Source organism: Vombatus ursinus, unplaced genomic scaffold (assembly GCF_900497805.2).
Source record: "Vombatus ursinus unplaced genomic scaffold, bare-nosed wombat genome assembly UNPS02014818.1, whole genome shotgun sequence".
NCBI classification, from domain to species: domain Eukaryota; kingdom Metazoa; phylum Chordata; class Mammalia; order Diprotodontia; family Vombatidae; genus Vombatus; species Vombatus ursinus.
In genome coordinates, this window is record NW_020954596.1 from 26,514,366 (window position 1) to 26,537,709 (window position 23,344).

The 23,344-nt window shown below is 40.2% G+C and overlaps 1 protein-coding gene across 1 annotated transcript in view; it reads right to left on the minus strand.

Annotated features, from left to right (window-relative positions):
- Positions 1 to 23,344, minus strand: part of FAM184B (family with sequence similarity 184 member B) — a 119,983-nt gene that overhangs the window by 30,501 nt on the left and 66,138 nt on the right. Inside the window, exon 6 of the mRNA XM_027836517.1 lies at positions 21,825 to 21,935. Within this exon, the coding sequence (XP_027692318.1) occupies positions 21,825 to 21,935 (111 nt within the window). The remainder of the gene's footprint in view (positions 1 to 21,824; positions 21,936 to 23,344) is intronic.

Genomic DNA, 23,344 nt, shown 5'->3' on the forward strand with positions numbered 1-23,344 from the left:
TGGCAGAGATTGGAGGCAAAAGGAAAAAGGGGATGGCACAGGATGAGATGGATAGATAGTGTCATGGAAATAACAAAGATGAACCTGGATTAAAACTTGAACTTTGAGAGATAGTGGAGAGTAGAAGGGTCTAACATACTATGATTGATGGGGTTATGAAAAGTCAGATACAACTGAACAATTCAACAACAACAACAAATAGATTACAAGGCCTTAGTGAACTTGGATGGAGGGAAAAATCACATCTTTATTTTCTCTAATTGAAATTTAATATTTCCTTCAATTATTCAGAAATATCATTTGGAGAAGAGGCCCATAGGCTTCACCAGAGTGCCAATGGAGGAACATACAGGACTGATGGTCATTTTGACCTTTGCAAAACTAGGCTTAACATCTCAGATGGTAATAAAGTCATTGTCATCTGACATGACCCCTGAAAGTCAGCTGCCCACAAGATGGTAGCAGTCCACAAAAGCTATGTATTAGCTTTGACTATATTCATGAACAATCCACAAACACCCTATTCTTTATACCTGCAGAGCTGCTCCTTTTGGTTCAAGGACTCACTGCTGACACTAAGAAAAAGGACTCATAGTACCACTGTCAATGTCCCCTTTACCAAGGCAAGTTGGAAATCCTTAAGGAGGACAACTCGACCCTCTCCCCTAACCTCCAGACTCACAGCTCCAACTGCCATTTGGACATCTAAAACTGGATGTCTCATAGACATTTTAAACTCAATATGTCTAAAATTGAATTTGTCTTTCCCCCCAAACCCTCTCACCTTCCAAACTTCCCTATTATTGTCCAGAGTACCACCCACTGGCAACCTAGGTGTCATCTTCAACACCTCCCTCTCTAACCTCCCATAACCAATATGTTGTTAAGTCTCACCCCTCACATCCAATGTGTTGCCAAGTCTTGGCAATGTTGACCTTTGCAACATCTCTCAAATATGCCCCTTCCCTCCTTGGACACAGCACAGCTTGGTGCAGACCCTCATCAGTTCATACCTAGACTACTGCAGTAGTCTGCTGGTTGGTGTGCCTGCCACAAATCTCTCCCAACTCCAGTCCATCCTCCACTCACCTGTCAAAATGATCTTCCTAAAGCACAGGTCTGACCATGTCACCACCACGCCTTTTCCATAAAATCCAGTGACTCCCTATCACCTCCAGGATCAAATATAAAATCCTGTTTGACAATCAAACCCCTTCATAACCTGGCCACCTGCTACCTTTCCAGTCTTTTTACACCTTACAACCCCCTCCTTTCCCTCCATGTACTCTGCAAACGTTACACTGGTATTCTTGTTTTTCCTTAATCTAAAACACTCTTTGTCTCACCTCCAGGATTTTCACTGGCTGTTCCTCATGTCTAGAATACTCTCCTTTCTCATCTCCACCTCCTGGCTTTCTTCTTTGGCTTCCTTAAAAACCCAGTTAAAATCTCACCTTCTACAGGAAGCCTTTCTCCAACACCCTTAATTCTAGTGCCCTCCTTCTATTAATTATTTCCTGTATATAGCTTGTTTGTAAATAGTTATTCGTTAGTTGTCTCCCCCATTAAACTGTGAGCTCCTGGAGATCAGGGACCACCTTTTAGCTTTCTTTTTTTCCCTCGTCACTAGCACAATGCCTGGCACATAGTAGGCACTTAATAAATGCTTACTGACTGATAAACTCTAGTGTATGGCAAATGTGATGATTTAGGGAGGGGAGGTGGTGGGGGAAGAGAAGGACTATAGGAACCAGGCAATAACTCAGTGAAACAGCAAGGGATGGAGGAGGAGGAGGAGGTCATTTTGCCAGTAGGTACTGAAGAAATCTTCAAAGACTACAATACATACAATCATACAAACCTTCCCATAGCTCCTCGGTGTATATCTTGCATGTACACGTTCCTTTGCATGTTGTGTCCCTGGTATGGAATGGAAGCTCCTCAAGGGCAGGGACCTTGATTTTTTTGTATCTCCAGGGCTTAATACAATAACTGGTGTATACTAAGTGATTAATAATTTGCTTATTAATTAACTGACCGATGGAGGGGGAAGGTAGACTTGGTCCTTGCTACCTGGATACAGCCCCCTCTTTGCTCTAATGATACACTCTTTAAGTAGCCCCTTTAGTGGAACTATTTCCTTTTTAAGACTACTCAAGATAATTACTTAACCTTATTTTACCTGAGGCAGCTGGTGGCATTTAGCAGTGGTGTCAACTCAAATAGGTACAGATCCCTTTGGGCTGCATATTGACTTAGAAAACCACAAATTAACATTACCTATGTTATATTATATTTTATTTTTTTGTTAAGTGTTTCCCAATTAAACTTTAATCTGGTTTAGACCACAAGTTTGAAACCTAGGACACAGAGAACTGGACCTAGAGTCAGGAAGACTTCTTCAAATTTGACCTCTGACACTTACTAGCTGTTTGACCTTGGGCAAGTCACTTTGCCTTTGTCTGCCTCAGTTTCTTCAACTGCAAAATGTGGAATAATAATAGCACCCATCTCCCAAGTTTGTTGCAAGGATCAAATGAGATAATATTTGTAAAAAAGCACTTAGCACAGTACCTGGCACATAGTAGGTCCTATACTGTATAAATGTTTATTCTCTCATCTGCATAATTATGTTGAGGTAGGAATGGGCTCCTAGTGTCTACTAGGATTTACAGTAGTATAAATCCCCATGTATAAATCCCCATACTCCTACTGGGTCAGAACTTTTAAGATTCCATTCTTTAACTTTGATCTTTAGAGCTGCCAAGGTAATGCTTTTTCCAAACACCCAACTCCTCCGAAAGACAGAAGGGGTGGGGAGGTGGAGGGAGAGAAGAGAAAAAGACAAAAGCAACTCTGTGAAATTAAAATCAGACCCTTTCTGATGTGAAAATTGTCTGCGCCTCAGTGACTTGCTTTCATTTTGAATCTAATTTGCAAACATGCAGTTTCTGCCTCTTTCTCCTTACCAAAATTTGGGTCTAGAAAATGAAGAGGAATAGAGGAGTCAGGGCCTCTAAGCAGAAGGAAATTTCCATTCTGAAATCATAGCAAGAGTTGTCTGTACAAATGATAAATGGCTACAATTTGACAAGTCAAACCCTCAGCCCCTCTTGAATATTACAACTCAATTAAGATCCTTGAGGATCATTTCACTTTTGTCTTTGTAGCCCCAGTATCTGACACATGGTAGGTAATGGTCAGGACTAAACTGTGATTTCAGTGATATAGGGAACTTGTGGAAACTCCTTCTAAAAATGCAGGTCACCACTCTCTCTGCAACTTTTATAGAGACCTGTCTAGAAGGACCAAAAGGTTAAGGGAACGCTCCAGGGTCACATAGTCACTGTATCAGAGAAGATTTGAACGCAGGTCTCCTTATCTTTGAGGGCAGCTCTCTATCCACAAGTTTCCTTTTGGTACATAATACTCAATAAATGCTTATTGATTGATTAAATTCAATTCAACTTAAATTAACTTGGCACATTTATTAAGCACTTCCCCTGTGCAGCATGTTGAACAATGAGGATTGTTGTTGTTGTTGAGTTGTTTCAGTGTGTCTGATGCTTCATGATCCCATTTGGGGTTTTCTTGGAAAAGATACTGGAGTGGTTTGTCATTTCCTTCTCCAGTTCATTTTACAGATGAGGAAACTGAGGCAAACAGGGTTAAGTGACTTGCCTGAATGATGGGGATACAGAGATGAAAAACAACTCAGACCCCCACCTTACAGGTCCAGTAACAGAATAAGACATGTACACAAATGATATGACATGTTACTATGATATATGTTTACATATATTATATATATATATATATATGCATAGATAGATAGATATATGCACAGTAGATATTACAGAGAATAACCTGAAAGACTCAAGGAGGAAGGAATCACTTCTAGTTCAGGAATCAGGGAAGACTTCATGCTGGACCTTGAACAAGGAGGACCAATTTTTTGTTTGTTTTGTTTTTCAGTTAGGCAATTGGGGTTAAGTGACTTGCCCAGGGTCATACAGCTAGTAAGTGTCAAGTATCTGGGGCCGAATTTGAACTCAGGTCCTTCCTGACTCCAAGGCTGGAGCTCTATCCACTGTGCCACCTAGTTGCCCCAAGGAGGACCAGTTTTGACACATATTATTGTCTTTACAGGCATCACTGAAACTTGGTGGGAGGTAACTCATGCTTAGACTATAGTGATGAAAGGGCATGCCTTGTTCCAAAGGAACAGGTTGGATAAAAAAGGGGGCAGATTATCACTATACATCAAGAAGATATAACCTCTTTGGAAATCTACAACCTGGGAGGTGGGGGAAGCAAGATGAAGAGTATGTAGAAGAATAAAAAATGAAAAAGAAATGAGAATAATTTGGTAAAGGTATAATATGGACCACTAACCCAGGAAAAAAAATGGATATGGTTCTGACAGATAATTAAGCTGGCAAAGAGGTACTGATGAACAAATGAAACAACATTTATTATGAGCATTTAGTAGATGTGATGAGATTTTCAATGACCTGAGAGATCATGCGAAAAGTGTTGATCTGGAGTCTGAGGGACCTGAGTTTGAATTCTGGTTCTACCTACCATTTTTTTTTATTACCTATATAACCATGGGTACCATACAACCTCTCTGGGCCTCAGTTTCCTCATATATAAAATGTCAGGGTTATATTTGAAGATCTCTAAGTCCCCTTCCAATTCTAAATATATGATCTTATGAACCATTTCTTACAAAAAAATAAACAAAATACTGTATCTAATAAATTGTTGACTCATCTTGATGGCCATTCATCTTTCATAAGGTAGAAACTTATAAGAGGAACTGTAGTTAGAAAGGTCAATGCTTGTTCATTACAGGTGCTAAAGTTACCTGGGGAAAACATTAAAAATATATATTGAAACCAATAATGCCCTAATTATCTCAAGTGACTATGAAACTCACAGGCAAACTCTTTGCCCATAAGATGACTCTGTGAGTCTCCTGGTTATAAATATACATTCTAGATAATCCTGGGCAAATAGGATGGTAAAAATGGAGCACAAAAATAGGAGTAAATGACTTTGATAGACTTAGCTGTTGTCAGCATTGCAAGGATCTTAGACAACTTCAAAAGACTCATGATGGAAAATTTTATCCACATCCAGAGAGAGAACTTGCATATGGAAGCATACTATTTGCTCTCCTTTTCTTTTGTTGTTTTGTTTTGTTTCTTCTTTCTCATGGTTCCTCCCATTGGTTCTAATTCTCTTTTATATCATGACTAATAAGAAAATGTTTAATATGAATGTATAAGTAGAGTCTATATCAGATTGCATGTCATCTTGGGGAGGGAGAGGGGAGAGAGGAAGAGAAAATTTAAAACTCAAAATCTTATGGAAGTTAATGCTAAAAAATAAAAGTAAATAAATTAATTATTTAAAAAAAATAGGAGTACAGAGATATTGCTGTTTAAAGACCTAAGTGATTTATAGATTTAACCAGACATGGGTTTCAGAAGCAAAAATGAAAACTTAAAGTAGTTTGTTCAATAAAATGATAGATTTTTGCTTTCATTTCTCATATGGGTATTTTTGCTATAAGAAAGCCAGGGGCCTTCAAAGAGAAGGGTTTAAAAAACATAGTAAAAGCTAGAAAAAACTATACAAGTTCCCTTTGGAAAGCCCTGAGTTCTATTCTCCTTTGTAACCTCTGCCTCTGGCTGTTATGGTTCCAGGGCACATTTGAAAATCAGCTGTGACATTAAAGAACCATGAGTTACCATAGGAGGGAAAAACCCCAACTGCATGATATTCTTATTGGTGATTCATGGGACACAGACTAGTTCTCTTTATATCTGAAAAATAAATATTTAATAGATAAAGTACTTTTTAAAAAAAAATCCAGGATGATTACTGTCAGAATTATGGAATCACAGAGATGAAGCAAACCTCTGAGAAGTCACTGAATTGATCCCAATTATTCCACGCAGGACTACTCTGATACTATAGTCAAATTTCCAAATGCTTCTTGAACAAATTTTAAGTCTGTGGAAGATAATTTATATGATTTGATGTATTGGGCCACTTTCTTGGTGATCGCTAAATTAAAAGCTGCCCAGATGGACCAGACAGATGTAAGAATAGCATGAACATTAACATGAGCTGAAGTGCCTAGGGGAATAATCATAACTCAGATGCGCATGGTATTGGTTTTGAATCTTTGCTCAGTCACTAACTATGTGATCTTGGACAAGTCATTTAGTTTATTTGAGCCTCAGTTTCCTCATCTGTAATCTAATTCTAAATCTATGATTCTATCATTCACTGAAAAGGAAGAGGAAAGGAGTGAAGAAGACAGAGAGAAAGGGGAAGAGAGAGAGAGAACTGTTAACTTATATTGCTACTGCTTCTGGGACTTCACTAAACTCACCCTGCACCTCTCACTGTTCTGAACACCAGTTCTAGGCTTTCTCCTTGATTAAACTACTGTAGGGATTTCTGACCCCTTTTGCTTCTAATTTCCTCTTGATAAAGAGTCAGCACTTAAGCAGACAGAGAGCTGGCCTCATAGCCAGGAAAACCTGGGTTCAGGTCTCACCTCTGATACATTCTCGCTGTGTGATCCTGGCCAAGTTTCTTGACCTCTCAGGACTCTCCTTCCCTGTCCCCCCTCCCCCCACCTCCCAGTTGTAAGTGTCAATCTGCCCAGCTGAGGAAGTCCCTCACATCCTTACATCAATGAAATCACAAGTCTAGTTAAAAATAAATTGCACCATGTGACCTGACAACCAATTGCATTTATTGAGCATCTACCATGTATGTGTCAGATGCTGTGCTAGACAATAGAGGATACAAGATAAAAGTTTCTGCCCAAAGGGAGTTTATATTCTATCAAGGGAAACAAAGTAACCTTCCTTCTTTCTTCAGAGTTTCAGTTGGTCTCAAATAACCCACTTTTTCCTTTGTAAGTTTTATGGTATATGTTTGGATTTTACCTCTTTGGGAGATCTTGGATCTGCAACTAAAAAATGAAATCTGATATAAGGATACTAGCTGTATGATCTTACCTTCTCTGGGCTTCAGTATTTTCACTTGTAAAACAGACCAGTGGATTTCTGTGGTCTCCTTTCTTTTTTTAACCCTTGAGAATTTCACAGAAAGAATGAATAGAATGTTTGAATTGTTCCCCAAGTATGTGTAAGTCATGAGAAGCATAGTGGATAGACTGTGCCTCAGAGGGCCTGGGAGTCAAGATGACCCAAATTAAATCCTCTCTCAGACAATTTCCAGTTGTGTAACCAAGGACAAATTATGCAGTCTCTTAATGCCTTAAACGAGTATCTAAGACTACCTATTACTGGCGGGTGACTATTTGCCTTGGCAGATGAAATTTTCATTCTGGGAATTCCACATTGGGAATTTCCAATACCAATAAAATCACACCTCTTTCCACAACCCCTCCCCCCCAAAAAACCCATGTAAATCACACAATTTTAGACTTGGAAGCGGCGTTAGAGATCATTTCGTACAACCTTTTCACTTTATAAAAGAGAAACTAAAGTCCAAAAAGGTTCAATAGTTGGAAAGTCATGAAGTAAATGGTGTGTCTAGGAGTAGAATGTAATGGATGACTGAGAACTGGTTATACTCCAGCTTGGAAAACAACCAAATCCTGGTTGGTTGTATGACTTTACATGTGTAATGGATATCAAACTTCTTGCTTTCTTAATAGGTGGGGGAGGGGATGGAGGGTAGGGGAGAATTTAGAACTCAAAATTTAAAAGTGAGTGTTAAAAAAAGAGAGAGAGGCAATCAAAGAAGAAGGCTTTAGCAGTCTTATTTCCTCAAATATGTAGTGCAAGGGAGAGGCCCAGATCTGAAATCAGAGGACTCAGTTGCACATCCCAGATCTACTACTCATTCTCGCTGTAACCATACGCAAGTCACTTCATCTTGCTGGGCCTCAGTTTCCCCACTAGTAAAAGGAAGGAGTTGGACTAGATGAATTCTAATGTCCCTTCCAACCTTAAATTGATGTCCTATCTCCCAAAGCCCCTAGATGCAGCCTGATCTTCCCTCTTCTGCTATTTATTCAGTAATTCTTTTTTGTGTGTGTGTGTGAGGCAATTGGGGTTAAGTGACTTGGCCAGAGTCACACAGCTAGTGAGTGTTATGTGTCTGAGGTTGGATTTGAACTCAGGTCCTCCTGACTCCAAGGCCAGTGCTCTATTTACTGCGCCACCAGCTGCCCCTATTCGGAAATTCTTTAAAAAAAATTTTGAACTTAACCAACAGCAAATAGAATGTGCATTTCCATATACAAAGTAGAACAGAAGAGGATTCTACATAAAACCTTGACTCTCTGTGTTTCCTTCTGGTCTTCTGTTCTCTTCTGTACATTAAAAAATGTTTCTGTGACCCTCTTTTCTTTCTTTTTCTTTTTTTTGTTAACCCCATCAGTAGCTCTGTTTTCCCTCCTATCCTCACTCTCCCTAAAATTAAAGAAAAGAAAAACAAAATTACTGTCCTTGTTCTGAGATTCTTTTAGAATTACAACAAGCCCTCGGCAAAAATAACTTCTAGGTACTTTGTGTTGATCCTGTGTTCTCTGCATCAGATTATAATAATCTGTCTCAGGTTCCCTGGGGTAGGTATCCTGCTCTTGGATTCCCACAGGCTCTTTCATCTGTGGAATGACGCCTGAAATATTAATAGTGTGAACACTATTAATAACATCCCTTCACACTTTCTTCAAACCAGCACACCCAAACCATGCTTTCAATAGCTCAGAGACATGGTTGTTGGTTGTTGTTGTCTTTATTTTTAAAACTGAGCCCAAGTTAGAAAAAGCTTAACTCTTCATCTTCCAGGCATAAGCTCTATAAATAATCATATCATGTCAATATGTATTCAGGGTTGAGGAAAGGGAAGATTCAGACATTTGCAGGTTCAATTGACAAACATTCCAAAAGGGGCCATATCTGTGACTTTAATATAGGATGCAGGACATCATAGTGGCTAGAGTACTGGACTTAGAGTAAGGAAGGTTCGCCTTTCACATTTCACCTTGGACAGTTACTAGCTCTGTGATCCTAAGACTTCTCTAAGCCTTAGTTTCCCCATCTGCAAAATTGGGATAATGATAATTGTGGTACCTACCTCCCAGAGTCTTTATGAGGCTGCTCAAATGAGAGCACTTGGCCAAAAGTAATGTTCAGTTGTTTACAATCATGTCCAATTCTTTGTGACCCTATTTGGGTTTTTCTTGGCAAAGATACTGAAGTGGTTTGCCACATCATTTTACAGCTCATTTTACAGATGAGGAAAATGAGGCAAACAGAATTAAGTGATTTACCCAGGGTCACATAGCTAGTAAGTGTCTGAGTCCAAATCTGAACTCAGGAAGATGAGACTTTCTTAATCCAGGCCCAGAGCTCTAGCCACTGCACCATCTAGTTGCCCTGGCAAAAGTAAAGCACTACATAATATCTGTTATTATCACCATCATTGTAATTATCTAGTGATGAATTTAACTGATCTCCAAACGGCAACAGAGAGGCACATACATGGTGATTGTCGGTAGGATGCAACACATTACAAAGAAAAAATTGTGCTTGAGAAGAGTCCTCAAAGAAAACATCTGAGTGGAAAAAAAAAAGATGGTGTAGGTCATGTTTCCAGATGGAAGGATAATTGATGCATATGCCTGCGTTCCACTGGTATCATTCCAATGTCAGGAGAATGACAGAGAGGAAGACCACCCCCAGCACTGTGGGTGGCAAACAAAAGGACTAGGATGTCATCAGATGTCAGGAAATGCAGTAAAGAGATTTTTATCAATGCCAACATGAATTGAGGAGGAGGGGCAGGAGGAAAGGCTAGCATCTGCATGGCAATAGGGAACATACAACTGATGGGGACACAGACTCCTTGGAATGTTGAGTTTAACTATCAGAAGGACCCTTAGACTATAAATAGACACCCTGACAATTTCTGAGATATCTGGGAAGACATGTGTAAAGTGATACAGACTGAAGTGAACAGAGCCCAGGAAACAATTAGTACAGTAACAACAATGTTGTAAAGAGAAACAATTCCAAAGTCATTTTAGAAATGATCAATGCAATGAACAGCCACAATTCTAGAGGACCAATGATGAAGCATATTGTCCATTTCCAGATGGGGAGGTGATAGATTCAAGGGGCAGAGGCATACGCTGACTGGGTGACCCCAAAGTCCTAGTGCTATTTTATGTTCTAATAGCTTAAATGTTTTTTTCTTAAATAAAAGGTTTATTCATTTGGAGGGTGAGGACTTTGTCAAATAAACCAAATCTCATGTTACCATCAAAGGCTGTGGACTCCTCCTTCTTCTCTGCAGCAGTGGGGACAGCCCTGTTTTACTCCCCACATCTACCCACAGCAGCTGGAGATGCAGAGCCAGCACAGGCCAGTGGTATTATGTCATACCACAAAGATTGGAGAGGCAGCAAGGGACAGTGAAGAGTGCTAGACCTCCTGGAGTCAGGTGACCTGGGTTCCAATCTCCACCCCCTCCAGTCATTAGCTTTACGAACATGGGTAAGGCACATAACTTATCTAAGTTTCAGTTTCCTTGTTTATAAGATAGGGTCATCACATTTAAACTTAGACGTCACAGGGCTATTACAAGGAACCTCAAAAGGGTATGTATGGACTAGCTGGCCCAAGAGGCATCAGAGTGGGAATGTTTGGAATTTAGATTAATTGTACTGACCAATCATGTTTCTGGAGAACAGACAATAAGGGATCATAGGTTTAGAGATGCAATGCCCTTACCCCTGGACCTCAGTGAGCTTTATATTTGTTATTTATTGTTCTATTTAGGAGAAAAGTTTGACTACAAATACTACCTTTCTAAAACACAAAGTAAAAAACTGGATTTGGAGTCAGGGGAACTGGATTTGAATCTTAGCTCCTCCTCTATCATCATCGTCATCATCACCACCATCACTATCATTTACATAGCACTTAAGGTTTGCAAAGCACTTTACAAATATTATCTCATTTTACAGATGAGGTCACTGAAGTCCAGAGAGGAGAAAATTATTTCCCCAAGGTCACACAGGCAGTAAGAGACAGAGCAAGGACTAGAACCCAGGTTTTCTGCAAATCCTGAGCTCTTTCCACTGTGCTACACTGCTTTTTTGTGATGATGAAGGATGCTTCCCTCTTCTCAGTAGAGAACTGAGGGACAACAGGTACAGAATGTGCTATACACTATCAGAGGAGGTTGCTTTGATGGGTGAGTTTTGCTTAAATATGTCTTTATTACAAGGGAGAATTCAATGGGCAGGTATATTGGAAAATGATTGTGGGTTAAAGAGGCAGCAATAATTTTCATAAGAAAATGATTTTGAGGATGTTCGTAACCGGAGAGTTGTCTCTCCTTTCTCCTTGAAAAGGAAGGTAGTGGCAGAGGCAGCGAAGGAATGCTCCTGTCCTTCCCCTTGTGTGCCCTTAGCTGCTAGCTCCCCAACTGTTCCTCTACCAGGCTGGATACAAAAAGCACCCCCTCCCACCCCACCAAGGCATTCTCTTTTCGTGTTTCCAAAGAGAAAAATTGTTGGCAAGAGTCAAAGTTCACAGCAATAACTGGACTAAGCTGAATTTAGCATAAAATATAGAAACTTGACGCAAGAGGATAAAATGAACATTTCACTGGACTTGGATCCCATGTTGTTCGGTGAGGGTGGAGCTAGCCAAAGACCTTGTTCACATAACTTGATGGAGGAGGAGGAGGAGGAGGATTGTCAGCCACAAGCAGGAGCTTTCCTGCTGTTGCTGAGCTCTTCTAGGAGAAGCAAAACCCAAGACCCACAGAAGAGTAAGGCTTAGCCCAGTCTCCAAACACCCACGAGATCAAGAATCCTTTCCTATCTTTCTACGTCTCTCCCAGACCTAGCTCAGGCTCTGCCCCTGGCAACTTCCTAACAGATGTTTGGTAAATTTTCGGTTGACCTCAAGGCACATTTTTTTTTTCCTGTGGAAAAATGGAGTGGTGGGGAAAGCATGAGGCTAAAAAAGACCTGACTTCTAGTTCCATCTCCAGCACTAACTTGCTATGGGAGTGAGTCTGGACAAGTCGCTTGCCTTGTCCCTGTTTCGGGTTTCCTAAAACAAAAGAAGAAAGAACACAGGACACAAGAGTTACAAAACCCAGATTTGAATCCTGGTGCTGACACACGCTGTCTGCGTGGTCACAGGCGAATTGTTCCACTTCCTCGAGTCTCGGCTTCCTCAAGTATGAAGTCAGGACAATAATTGCTGCATCATCTGTCCTAGTGTTGTCATGAGCAAAGTAAACCTTAAAAGATAACAGCAGAGTGGAACGCTACATACCTTGATATTTGCTTAATTTTTTTATTGTTGTTACAAGGATTCAATGGGGTGATATATTAGAAGGTAATTGTGATCTTTTAAAAGACCTAAGTAAAAGTTGTTAATTGAGGAAAAGTGTTATGTAAATGATGATGGTAATGATGATTATCATTACCTGCCTATAAGCTGATGCTATATGTTTCCTTATATCAGATGGATTGACAGGGCTTTCCTGCTTCATTCTACTTCTGAGAGACTTGCAGAAGGGACTCTCATCAATGTGATTCACTCCCTGTCAAGACGTCTCCACTCTGACAAGGTTGTAGCGTGAGTCAAATGAAATATAATGTGTGAAAGTACTTTGAAAAAAGAGTAAGGCATTAGACCAATGTAAGGATCTACAATTATTATTGTTATTGGATTAGCATGGGATCATCAAGTTATAGAACCACCAGGTCAGACCGGGCTAGGGCCCTGAGAAGTGACCTGGTCCTTCCTTTCTAGCTCCATCATCTCCCACCTCAGGGAGGATCCCCCAAGCAGGGGTGATCCGACTTAGAAAAGAGCACTTATTTAGATGTGTTATCTGATTTGAAGACCTGGTTTGAATCTGCCACTTTATGACATAAGACAAATCATTTTGCCTCAGTTAAAATTAAATGGCTAGGGGCAGCTAGGTGGCGCAGTGGATAGAGCACCGGCCTTGGAGTCAGGAGGACCTGAGTTCAAATCTGGTCTCAGACACGTGATACTCACCAGCTGTGTGACTTTAGGCAAGTCACTTCACCGCACTGCCTCGACAAAAAATAAATAAATTAATTAATTAAATTAAATTAAATAGTAAGACTAGGCAACCTCTCCAGTCTCTTCCAGTTCTAAAACACTTTTAATTTTTTGCTTTTCTCCTTGGTCCCCTTTCAGTCTAAAGTCCCCATTACTGGACAGAGGAAGAGGTAAAGGGGTTTCCCTAAGGAGGGGGAAAGAAAGGAAATAATCATTTATATAGTGCCTTCTATGTGCCAGGCACTGTGCTAAGTGCTTTACAAATATTATCTAATTTGATCCTCACAACAGCCCTATGAGGCAGGTACTAATATTTTATAGTTGAGGAAACTGAGGCAGACAGAGATGAAATGCCTTGGCCAGAGTCACACAGCTCATAAGTGTCTGAGGCGGGATTGGAACTTGGGTTTTCCTGACTTTAGGCCCTGTGCTCTTTTCACTGTGCCATCAGCTGCCTCTGAAGACAGAGACAATGCCATGTCTTCCGGTCTTTAAATTAGTCCGTACAAGGTAAAGGTTAAGCCTAAGCCTCCCCCCACCCCATGTCTACAGTAAGGGTATCCATGAGATCTGGGTCTTTTGGGTGGTCCAGTGCAGATTCAATATTGAGGAGGAGGGCTGGGCCATCCTCTGCCTAGAATGTGGAGTTGGCTGATAGCACAGTATTTTTCTCTGGGCAACAGTTGTCTGGTTGGCTGGCATTTTGAAAAGAGTAAGGCCATGCATATTTTTCAACAGGCAATGTGATATAGTAGATAAAGTGCTGAACTTGAAATATGGAAGGCTGGGGTTCAAGTCCTGCCTATGATACACACCATGTGTTGACTGTGCAAATCACATGATGGGCAGCTCTCTAAGTCACACCCAAGAATCGCAGATCTACATGTTGGAGAGAGTATTCATATCAAGAGTTCCCCCAAAGTGATGAAATCAAAGGTCTACTCTATCCCTCCAAAAATCTAATATGTGAAATAGAATTGAAACATGATGGGGGGGACCTTTGTGCTTTCCTCTGATCTACCAGATCTTTGACTCTCTCAGAAGGAGATAATTCTGGTACAATTAAATTCAATAAGCATTTATTAAGTACCTCCTGGATGCCAGGAATTTTTGCCAAGTCCTGGGGACATGAAGTAAAAACCCGAGATGGTTCCTGCTCTTCAGGAGGAGGAAAGTGAGGGGAGAAACATACAGAAAAAGGACTCACTCTCTTCTGAAGCATGCCAGGAGTTACCAAGTACCCTATCTTCTTCATGGTTTTGCAAATGGATTCTGTAACAGAAAGTTTCTATGTAAGCACTATGGAAGTGCTGTGGGGAGAAAGAGAAGGCCGTTAACCTCAGCATGTATCCTTGGAGACACTAAGTGCTGAAACAGAGAAAAGAAATATCCTTAATTAAAGCACACAATGCTAGAGGTTACCTGGATCTCTGAAATTCTGTAGTGTTTGCAATCTAATTCCTGCTGCCTCTCTCCTGAGCTCTTCTGGCACTATCTTTTACTGTGTTGGATAAAATCCTCCAGCTTTCAAACCTAAGGAAGCAGAGGCAGAAATATTGAAAAATGAAAACTTTACTTCATTACTAACTATCTCCCTTGGATTGTCATTAATATGACTCATGATCATAGAATCCTCAGATCTGAGATCGAGAGCTGGAAAGGGCCCTAGCTTTCACCTAATCTAATGCCAGATGAGGAAACTGAGGCCAAGAAAAATTACATCTGGCTAAGGGTCACACAGTGGAAGACCCAGAATCGAAACTCAGGTTCTGTGACTCCAAGTTTAGCATTCTTTCTGCTGTACTCCCACATATCGGGCTCTTAATAAACATTTTTTGGCAAGGCCATTGGGGTTAAGTGACTTGCCCAAGGTCACACAGCTAGTGAGTGTTATGTGTCTGAGGCCGGATTTGAACTCAGGTTCTCCTGACTCTGGGGCCGATGCTCTATCCACTGCACCACTGAGCTGCCCCCTGCGCCAACATTTCTTAAGTGGATCGAATTATCTACCATAGGTTAGTCAGCTTTACAGTTATTGATTTTATTATGTTAAGCAACATATAGTCCCTAATAAGCTAGTATATTCATTCTCCACATGTGTGACTCCAAGTCATAGAACATTACATTCTCCACAGAATTAAAAATGAGTACCACCCAGAGAGCAATGGAGAGGAGCGTGGTGGGTGTAAGCAGGCTGAAACCATCACCAACAAAGAATGACAAAGAACAGGAGGAAACAGTGTCATCAAAGAGATGTGTGAGCAGAAAAAAAAAGAAGATGGGGTGGTCACAAGGAAGGTTGAAGAAGAACTGTTGGACAGTCCTTGTGCTCCCTGGTATTATTAGTGAGGCCAAGAATAATCGAGGAAGGCCCCATCAGGTTGAGTGGGCCCCCTTTGGCAGACAGGTGGGAGGACATACAGAGGAGTCACTTAGTATGGATGAGTTGCGAGCTGTATTTTTGGGGGAACACCCACGTTGACAAGATCACAGGTGTTTTGGAGTATCTGAGTAGTTATTCATCAAGCGCAGAGAAATATCAGTATGGCAGATTCACAGTGCTTCTTCCATGAGCCTGGTAGTGGACCCTGTTACTCCATTCTTTTTCTACTAGTAAGTTTTGGTATTGACTGATGGGAACCTCCATCAGCTCTCTCTAGCTGCTATTTCTTCCCTTCTTTGCTCTAAGTTTTCCAATATTCATTACCCTGTAGGGGATGAAGGCAGGTTTTTTCCTTAGCACCTACTGGTCCTGGAAAAAATATAAAATTTTTGTGGCTTTTTTTAAAGGGGCTTATGTAGAAACACATATATAGAAAAAAAAACAATGAGAAAATGTACAGGTTTACTGAGTTCTAACAGGTAACCTTGGTTCTGCATGACAATACAGTGAGAATCAAGCCTTATTTTTCTTAGCTTCTGACTTTCCTTTCTTTCAAGTTCTCCACGCAAGTCGGTCTAGCCCAAAGCTCAAAGCCACTTTTCTATCTCTTAGGTTGGGTTCTCCTGGAATTCCCTTTATTCCCACACCAGATCCTACCTCCAAGGAGAAGGTAGAATCTGAAAGCCCTCCTCCCTCATTATCTTCTCTCACTCATTTCCCATCGCCTGTAGTCCCAGCAAGAGCATCCCAAAGGGACATGACAGGTATAAATTCTGCTCTTAGAGCTCTGGCAGCCAGAGTAACAGTTAAGCATCCCTGTGTCTCATAAGAGAGGGTCATCTTGGCTCAGAAGTCAATGGCCTTTCAAGGGAGAAAAGCATTTCCAGTAATAATCTTAGGTTATAACTTTTTAATATCTGTTGCCTAAAATTAATACCAGAGAGATTTTATACTAGCCTCATTGGTACTGCTTTATACATTTTCATTATTTTATTAACTTTATATGTTAATACAGTGCTACAGAAGACCAAAGAATAATTTTTGGACTTTAGAAGGCTCTTATTATCACAAAATCACAGAATTTGAGAGAGGGAAGGGACATGAGCAGCCAACTAGTCCAACGTCTACATGAAGAGAATCCCCACTACAATATACCCAACAACTGGTATACGCTTGAAGACCTCTCCAAGGAGATCTTCATTCCACTTCTGACAGCTTTAATTATCAGGAAGTTTCTCCTAACATTAAACCCAAGTCATCCTTTTTACTACTTGTACCCATTGTTCCTGGTTCTACCCTCTGAGGCCAGATAGAAAAAGTCTAAACCAAGGGTGGAAAACCTGTGGCCTTGAGGCCATGTGTGACCCTCTAGGTCCTTAAGTGTGGCCCTTTGACAGTTTGGATTCAGTCAAAGGGATGCACTTGAGGACCTAGAGGGCCATGTGTGGCCTTGAGGCCCCAGGTTTCCCCACCCCTGGTCTACACTCTCCTCCATGTGGCAGCTTTTAATGCTTAAAGACATCTATCATGTGCCCCCAAGCATCTGCTCTCCTGCTCTACATTATCGTTAAAATGCACAGATGTGACCTGGGAATTGGGGGAGATCCCGGAAGAACCTCATCCCGTTACGCACATTAGCATGATGAGTTTATCAGAATAACTATCTCACTGTAGAAGGCATGGAGAGCTTGGCCCTGAGGAGGGGAGGCATTGAACAGGAGGAAGAAGGAGCATGTTACACATGCAGCTTTAACATTCTGAGGATAAGATGGTGAACTTAAAGAACCCCAAAGAGTCAACTAAAAATGAACTGAAACAGTAACTCCAGCAAACTTGCAGGATATACAAGAAATCCACAGAAATTATCAGTATTTCTACTACCAATAAAACCCAGGAAGAAGAGATAGAAAAAGAAATTTCACTTAAAACAATTACAAAATATATAAAATACTTGAGAGTCTACCTGCCAAGATACACACAAGAACTATATAATAAAACTATAAATCACTATTTACACAAATATAGACATAAAAATCCAAAAAATATTAATTGCATGTGGATAGGATGATAAAAATGACAATAATGCCTAAATTAACTTACCTATCAAACTATCAAAGGATTACTTTGTAGAAGTAGAAAAAAATTATAATTAAGTTCATATGGAGGCGAAAAAGGTCAAACATCTTAAGTGAAATAATGGAAAAAAGTGGGAGGCAAAGGGGGCCTAAGAATGCCATATCTCAAATTATACTACAAAGTAGTTATTTTCAAAACAATTTGGTAGTGGTTAAAAAATAGATCAAGGCATCTAAGTGGTACAATGGATAAAGTGCCGGCCCTAGAATCAGGAAGACTCATCTTCCTGATTTCAAATTTGGCCTCAGACACTTACTAGCTATGTGGCCCTGAGTAAGTAACTTACCCTTGTTTGCCTCAGTTTCCTCATCTGTAAAATGAGCTGGACAAAGAAATGCCAAACCACTCCAGTATCTTAGCCAAGAAAACCCCAAATGGGGTCACAAAGAGTCAGACATGACTAAAATGATTAACAATAACAAAATAGACCAATCAGTCAGACAGATTAAGTATTAGACATACAGAAGCAAATGCTTCTAGTACTTTAGAACTAGGTAAATACAAAGAGCCTAGCTACCGGAGTAAGGACTCACTATTAGATAAGAATTGCTGTAAAAACTGGACAGCAGTATGGAAGAAATTAGACTCAGAACAACACCTCACATCTTATGTCAAGATGGACTCCAAATGGATACATGACCTAGCTACAAAGGGTCATATCATAAGCAAATTAGAGAAACATGGGAGGAAATCACCTATTACATATCTATGAATACAAGAAAAGTGCATGACCAAATAACATAGATAATTTTGGATACATAAAATTTTAAGTTTTGCAAAAATATACAATAAACCTAAAATTAAAGGGAAAATAATTAACTGGGGAAAAATATTTGTAGCAATTGTCTCCAATAAAAATTTCATTTCTAAGACATATAAGGAAATGATTCAAATTTATGAGATTAAGAGCTATTCCCAATTGATAAATGGTCTAAAGACTTGAACAGGCAGTCTTGAAGGAATGAAATCCAGGCCATCTATAGCCATATAAAAATGCTCCAAATCACAACTAATTCTATCTCACATTCTTTGCCATCTGGCAAAGAAAACAAAAAAGGAAAAATGATAAATGTTTGAGAAATTATGGGAAAACAGGTACATAGATACACTGTAGGCAGAACTATGAATGAGCACAACCATGGTGGAAAGCAATTTGAATTATGTAGAAAATTACTGAACAGTATTTGCCCTTTGACCCAGTTATCCCCCTGCTATACCTATACTTCATACCCTTCAAAAGATTAAGAAAAAAATAGGGAAATTTTTATATACTAAAGGGATAACCACAAATTGAAGAATGGTTGAATAAGTTGTGGTATATGAATGTAATAGAATTACTATGGTGTTTAAGAAATGAGAAAATTTCAGAGACATGGAAGAACTTGTATGAACTGATTGAGAGTGAAGTGAGCAGAACCAAAAAGATGTATACTAATAGCATCAATATTATAAAAATGGAAAATTTGCAAGACTTATATAAACTGATGAAGAATGAAATGTGCAGAACCAGAAACATGTCAATCCTATAGTGCCAACAACACTATAAAGACATAATAATGATAAAAGCTGTAAGAACAATGACCATCCATGATTACAGCAGACCTATGATGATGAACCATATGATTCATCTCTTGAGGAAGAGGTGATGGATTTAAGGTGCAGAATGAGACATAGGTGTGTGTCTTTTGCTTGTAGACCACGAAGGAATTTGTTTTGCTTAACCATGCATATTTGTTACAAGGAATTTGTTTTTCTTTTCTCTTTTTTTTCCAGTGAGGTGGGGTAGGAGAGAGAGAATGGATTTCTGTTAATTTTTAGGATAATGTAAAAAATAGAGAGGTGCTACAGATATCCAATGTTGCATACATCTTCAAATGAGGTTCCTATATGGCTAATTTTGCTTAATTATTTTACTTTGTTACAAGAGACTTCTCATAGCGTGGAGGCAATCTGCAAATATTTGTAATGTAAAAATAAAACACATCAATAAAACTTTTTTTAAGTTAGCTGAGGAGAGGAATTCCCAAACGGGGTCAATAGAAGGAGACAAGGCCCAGTAGGAGCTCTGTACTTTAGGGCAGGGAAATTAGAGCTCTAGGTCTGAGGGTACTGGAGGCATCAATGCCCAGAGACAGACTCATTCTTTGTGACTTTTGTTTTTACAAAAAGAACTGCAGGTTTATATTTAAAGAGCCCCATATGCCTAAGAGATGCCTCATATGTCTATAGACCCTACCTCAGGCCATGTCTTTACCTTTTACCTTAAGCAAAAGGCCTCATTTTAAATTATGGATTTAATGTAAAAATAGCAATAGAAATTTAGCATAGTTTTGATTCATTCTTCTATGACTCCCAGCAGGTCACTCGACCTCTAAATGCATTTGCTACATTGGATAAATGAGGGAAAACATTGCTTCCAAAAAATGGGAAAATATCAAATAAACTAAATAAAATTCCTTTTAATGCAGAGTTTTTAACCTTTTTTTGCATCAAGGACCCCTTCTCAAAATAATGGTTCTGAATGCATAAAATAAAATACACAAAATAAAAAAGGAAAGCAATTATGTCAAAATACAGTTATCAAAAAAAAAAGCTCCTAGAACCCAGGTTAAGAAATCTTGTTTTAATGGCTAGGGCTTCTCATACAGTCAAACTTCTAGTGAAGTGAACCCAACTAATGGAATAATGAATTAAAAGTTATTTCTGGGCTCTCTGCTTTCAGGAGAAACAAACCAATTCCACAAGGTGATGTTAGTTGTTTAAAGCAAAAAACAATTACCTGATTGTGGCCTGGGACCAGACATTGGTTTGGTCCAGTGTCCTTCACCTTCTACAGCTACAGAAGGCAACTCCTTCTGTTTTACAGTCGTAAAACAATTCAGTTTTGTCAATGGAAATGGCATTAAAGGAGAGGCATTACTCTCCTCTTCACCACTGTACCCTAATGACCTCTCCATTTGAGGTGCAGTTCTCATCTTCCACTTGTGTGGTTTCTGCCATAAGCATGTAGCTTCTTGAAGGACTGTCTTGCCTTTCTTTTTGCATTCCCAACACTTAGCAAAATGCTCTGCACATAGTAAGTGCTTAATCAATACTTCCTTCCTTCATTCCTCTCCACTACCATATTAAATTTAATATAGATTTTTTTAAAAATAAGCTATATGTAATAGATGCAAAATTTTGTATGGAACCTCCATTTTCTGGCCTTCTCTATACATGGGAATGTTCACTTTGATTGATTTTCTAGTTCATAATAAAAAAAATAATTCAAAATGATTACAGAGCATTCAATTATTTTTGTGGTTCTTTCCACCTACATTTTTGTGGGCATTGTGTATATTGTTTTCCCTCGTTCTGCTTAGATCCTTTCACATTGGTTCACCTAAGTCCTCCCAGAGATCATGTGTTACAGATAAGGAAACTGAGACCCCAAAGATTATGACTTGCTGATCTAGTCCGTAGAGCCTTTGATCTACTAATGATATCTCCTACCTACCCTGGTAGTCCAGCAGGAGCAATAGAAGGGAGACTATGGTGCCTGAGGCAAGAACACAGACAGTGTGAGAGCACCATGAGGAGAACCCAGGTTTCCCTGCTTCTGGTCCTCTTCCCTCCCCATTCCACTAGAATGAAGACTCGTGATTGATGACAAGATGCTTAAACACAACTTTCCCATCATCTTTTCCAGACTAGACTGGCTGGAGAGGAAGGGTAAATTGGGACATTTGGCAACTTGACATCAAGAGTTGCCGTGTGACCTTCGGGAGAGACGATGGAGCAATGATAGTCCAGGAATGGAGAGGAGTGCCAGGGAAACCACCTGTGTCCTGTCTGTGCTCCCTTTTGTGCTCTTTCCTGTCTCTTTTAGATATTTCAGATATGTACACAAAGCCTGACTAACAAATGTAATTCCTCCCACACGATTAAACAATTACATTCAACGACATGTATTAAGCCTCTGTGTTGCGCTACGCCCTGGATGATGGAAAAGATGTGCCTAATGTTTCATATGGAGGAAAGGTAAAAGAGAAAGGGACTACTTAACTTTTGTGTTCAGGGCAGTCCCTGGCTTCTCAGCTAACTGACAAATCCCATAACCAAAGTACTCCCACCTTTCTGCACCCTCTGCAATTCCTTCTGCAGCACATTCCAGTTAATAGAGGTTTTTTCGGAGGAACACTTACCTCAAGCAAAGAATCCTGGAGCTTCATATTCAGGGCTGCTTTCTCTTCTTCCAGTCGTTTCATTTCATTCTCAGATTTCTTCTTCATTTCCTCTAACTGTTTCTGAACCTCCTAAATAGGATTGAAATAATTCAGGCCAGAAGGTATAAAAACATGGCCCAACAGACATGAGCTAAAGAGGATGAAAAAGGTGACAGGAAGCCTGCTCTGTTGCAGCACCACGAGGGACAGATGCATAGACGATGGCACAGGGATACGCGATCCTGGATCGAGAATGAAAGGGACCGACCCTAAAAGTCATTTAATACAACTCTCCCATTTTACAGACTCAAAAACTGAGGCTCAGAGTGGTGAACTAACTTCCTCAAGGTGACACTGGCAGTAAGTGCCAGAGAACTCAAACTCAGGTCCTGTGACTCCAAGTCAATATTCCAATTCAATGCTCTTTCCACTGCACCTTGTTGCCTTCTAAGAAGGGAAGGGACCCAGGGCCAAGTGGGAGAATCAGGTGACAGGCTGAATGCTGAAGCCAGTCTTGTGTCAAAGTAAAACCTGCTGGGAGCATAAAAATAGGAGGTGCTAGGAGTGTGGGCAGTGTGGCTGATGTCCCGTGGGATTGTGACGACACCACGCAGAACAGATGACCTGTGTGGTGTCTGGAGAGCCCACAGCACTGAGTGCATGGATGTTATGAGCTCAAGTGTCTCATGCTCCAATGCGTCAACCTTTTCCATCCGGCCTGTGGGGGCCATCAGACAAGGTGCCCGATTCTCCATGGCCAACACAAAGCTAAGACTCATGGTTCTAGATTGCTGCGATGATTTCTGAAACACCCAGCTGGAGGAGGGTTTGTTGCCTTGAATGGGCACTGACTCTGGACAATTTGGATAAATTCAATTCACTCCAATTTAATAAGCATTTAGGTGAGCACCAACTATGTCACTGTGCTTAGTGTTGGGGATACGCAAAGACAAAAATGGAAGAATCCCTGCCTTCAATAAATTTACATTCTACTGCAGGTTACAACTCGAAAACAGAAAAGGAAATACAAGATAACTTGAGGAGAGAGAGAGAGAACCTGCCCCCGAAACACACTTCCTCCTTACCTCTACCTAACAGAAGCCCACCTTCCTCCAAGACAAAAAGTTCAATCTTCCTGACCACCTTCTAGGGGAAGCTTTTCCTGATCCTTTCCCCAAGCCCCCCTGCTCATGCCGTCCCTCCCAAACTAGCTTGTACTGAACTGTTCTGTATTTATTCTCTTTATATTTGTTTTATGAGGGGTAGCATTGTACAATGAATCTCACAGAACCAGCCTTGAAACCACCAAGGCCCTGGGTTAGAATCCTGTCTCTGGCACATACTGGCTGTATGACCCTGGGCAAATTACTTAACCTCTGAGTGTCCTGGGAAGCTCTCTAAGACCATGAATTCCATAGCTCACCTAAGAGTTCCCGATACCAGTGAAATCACATGCTTAACGTCTAGTTCTACCTTATATACACACACACATGCACACA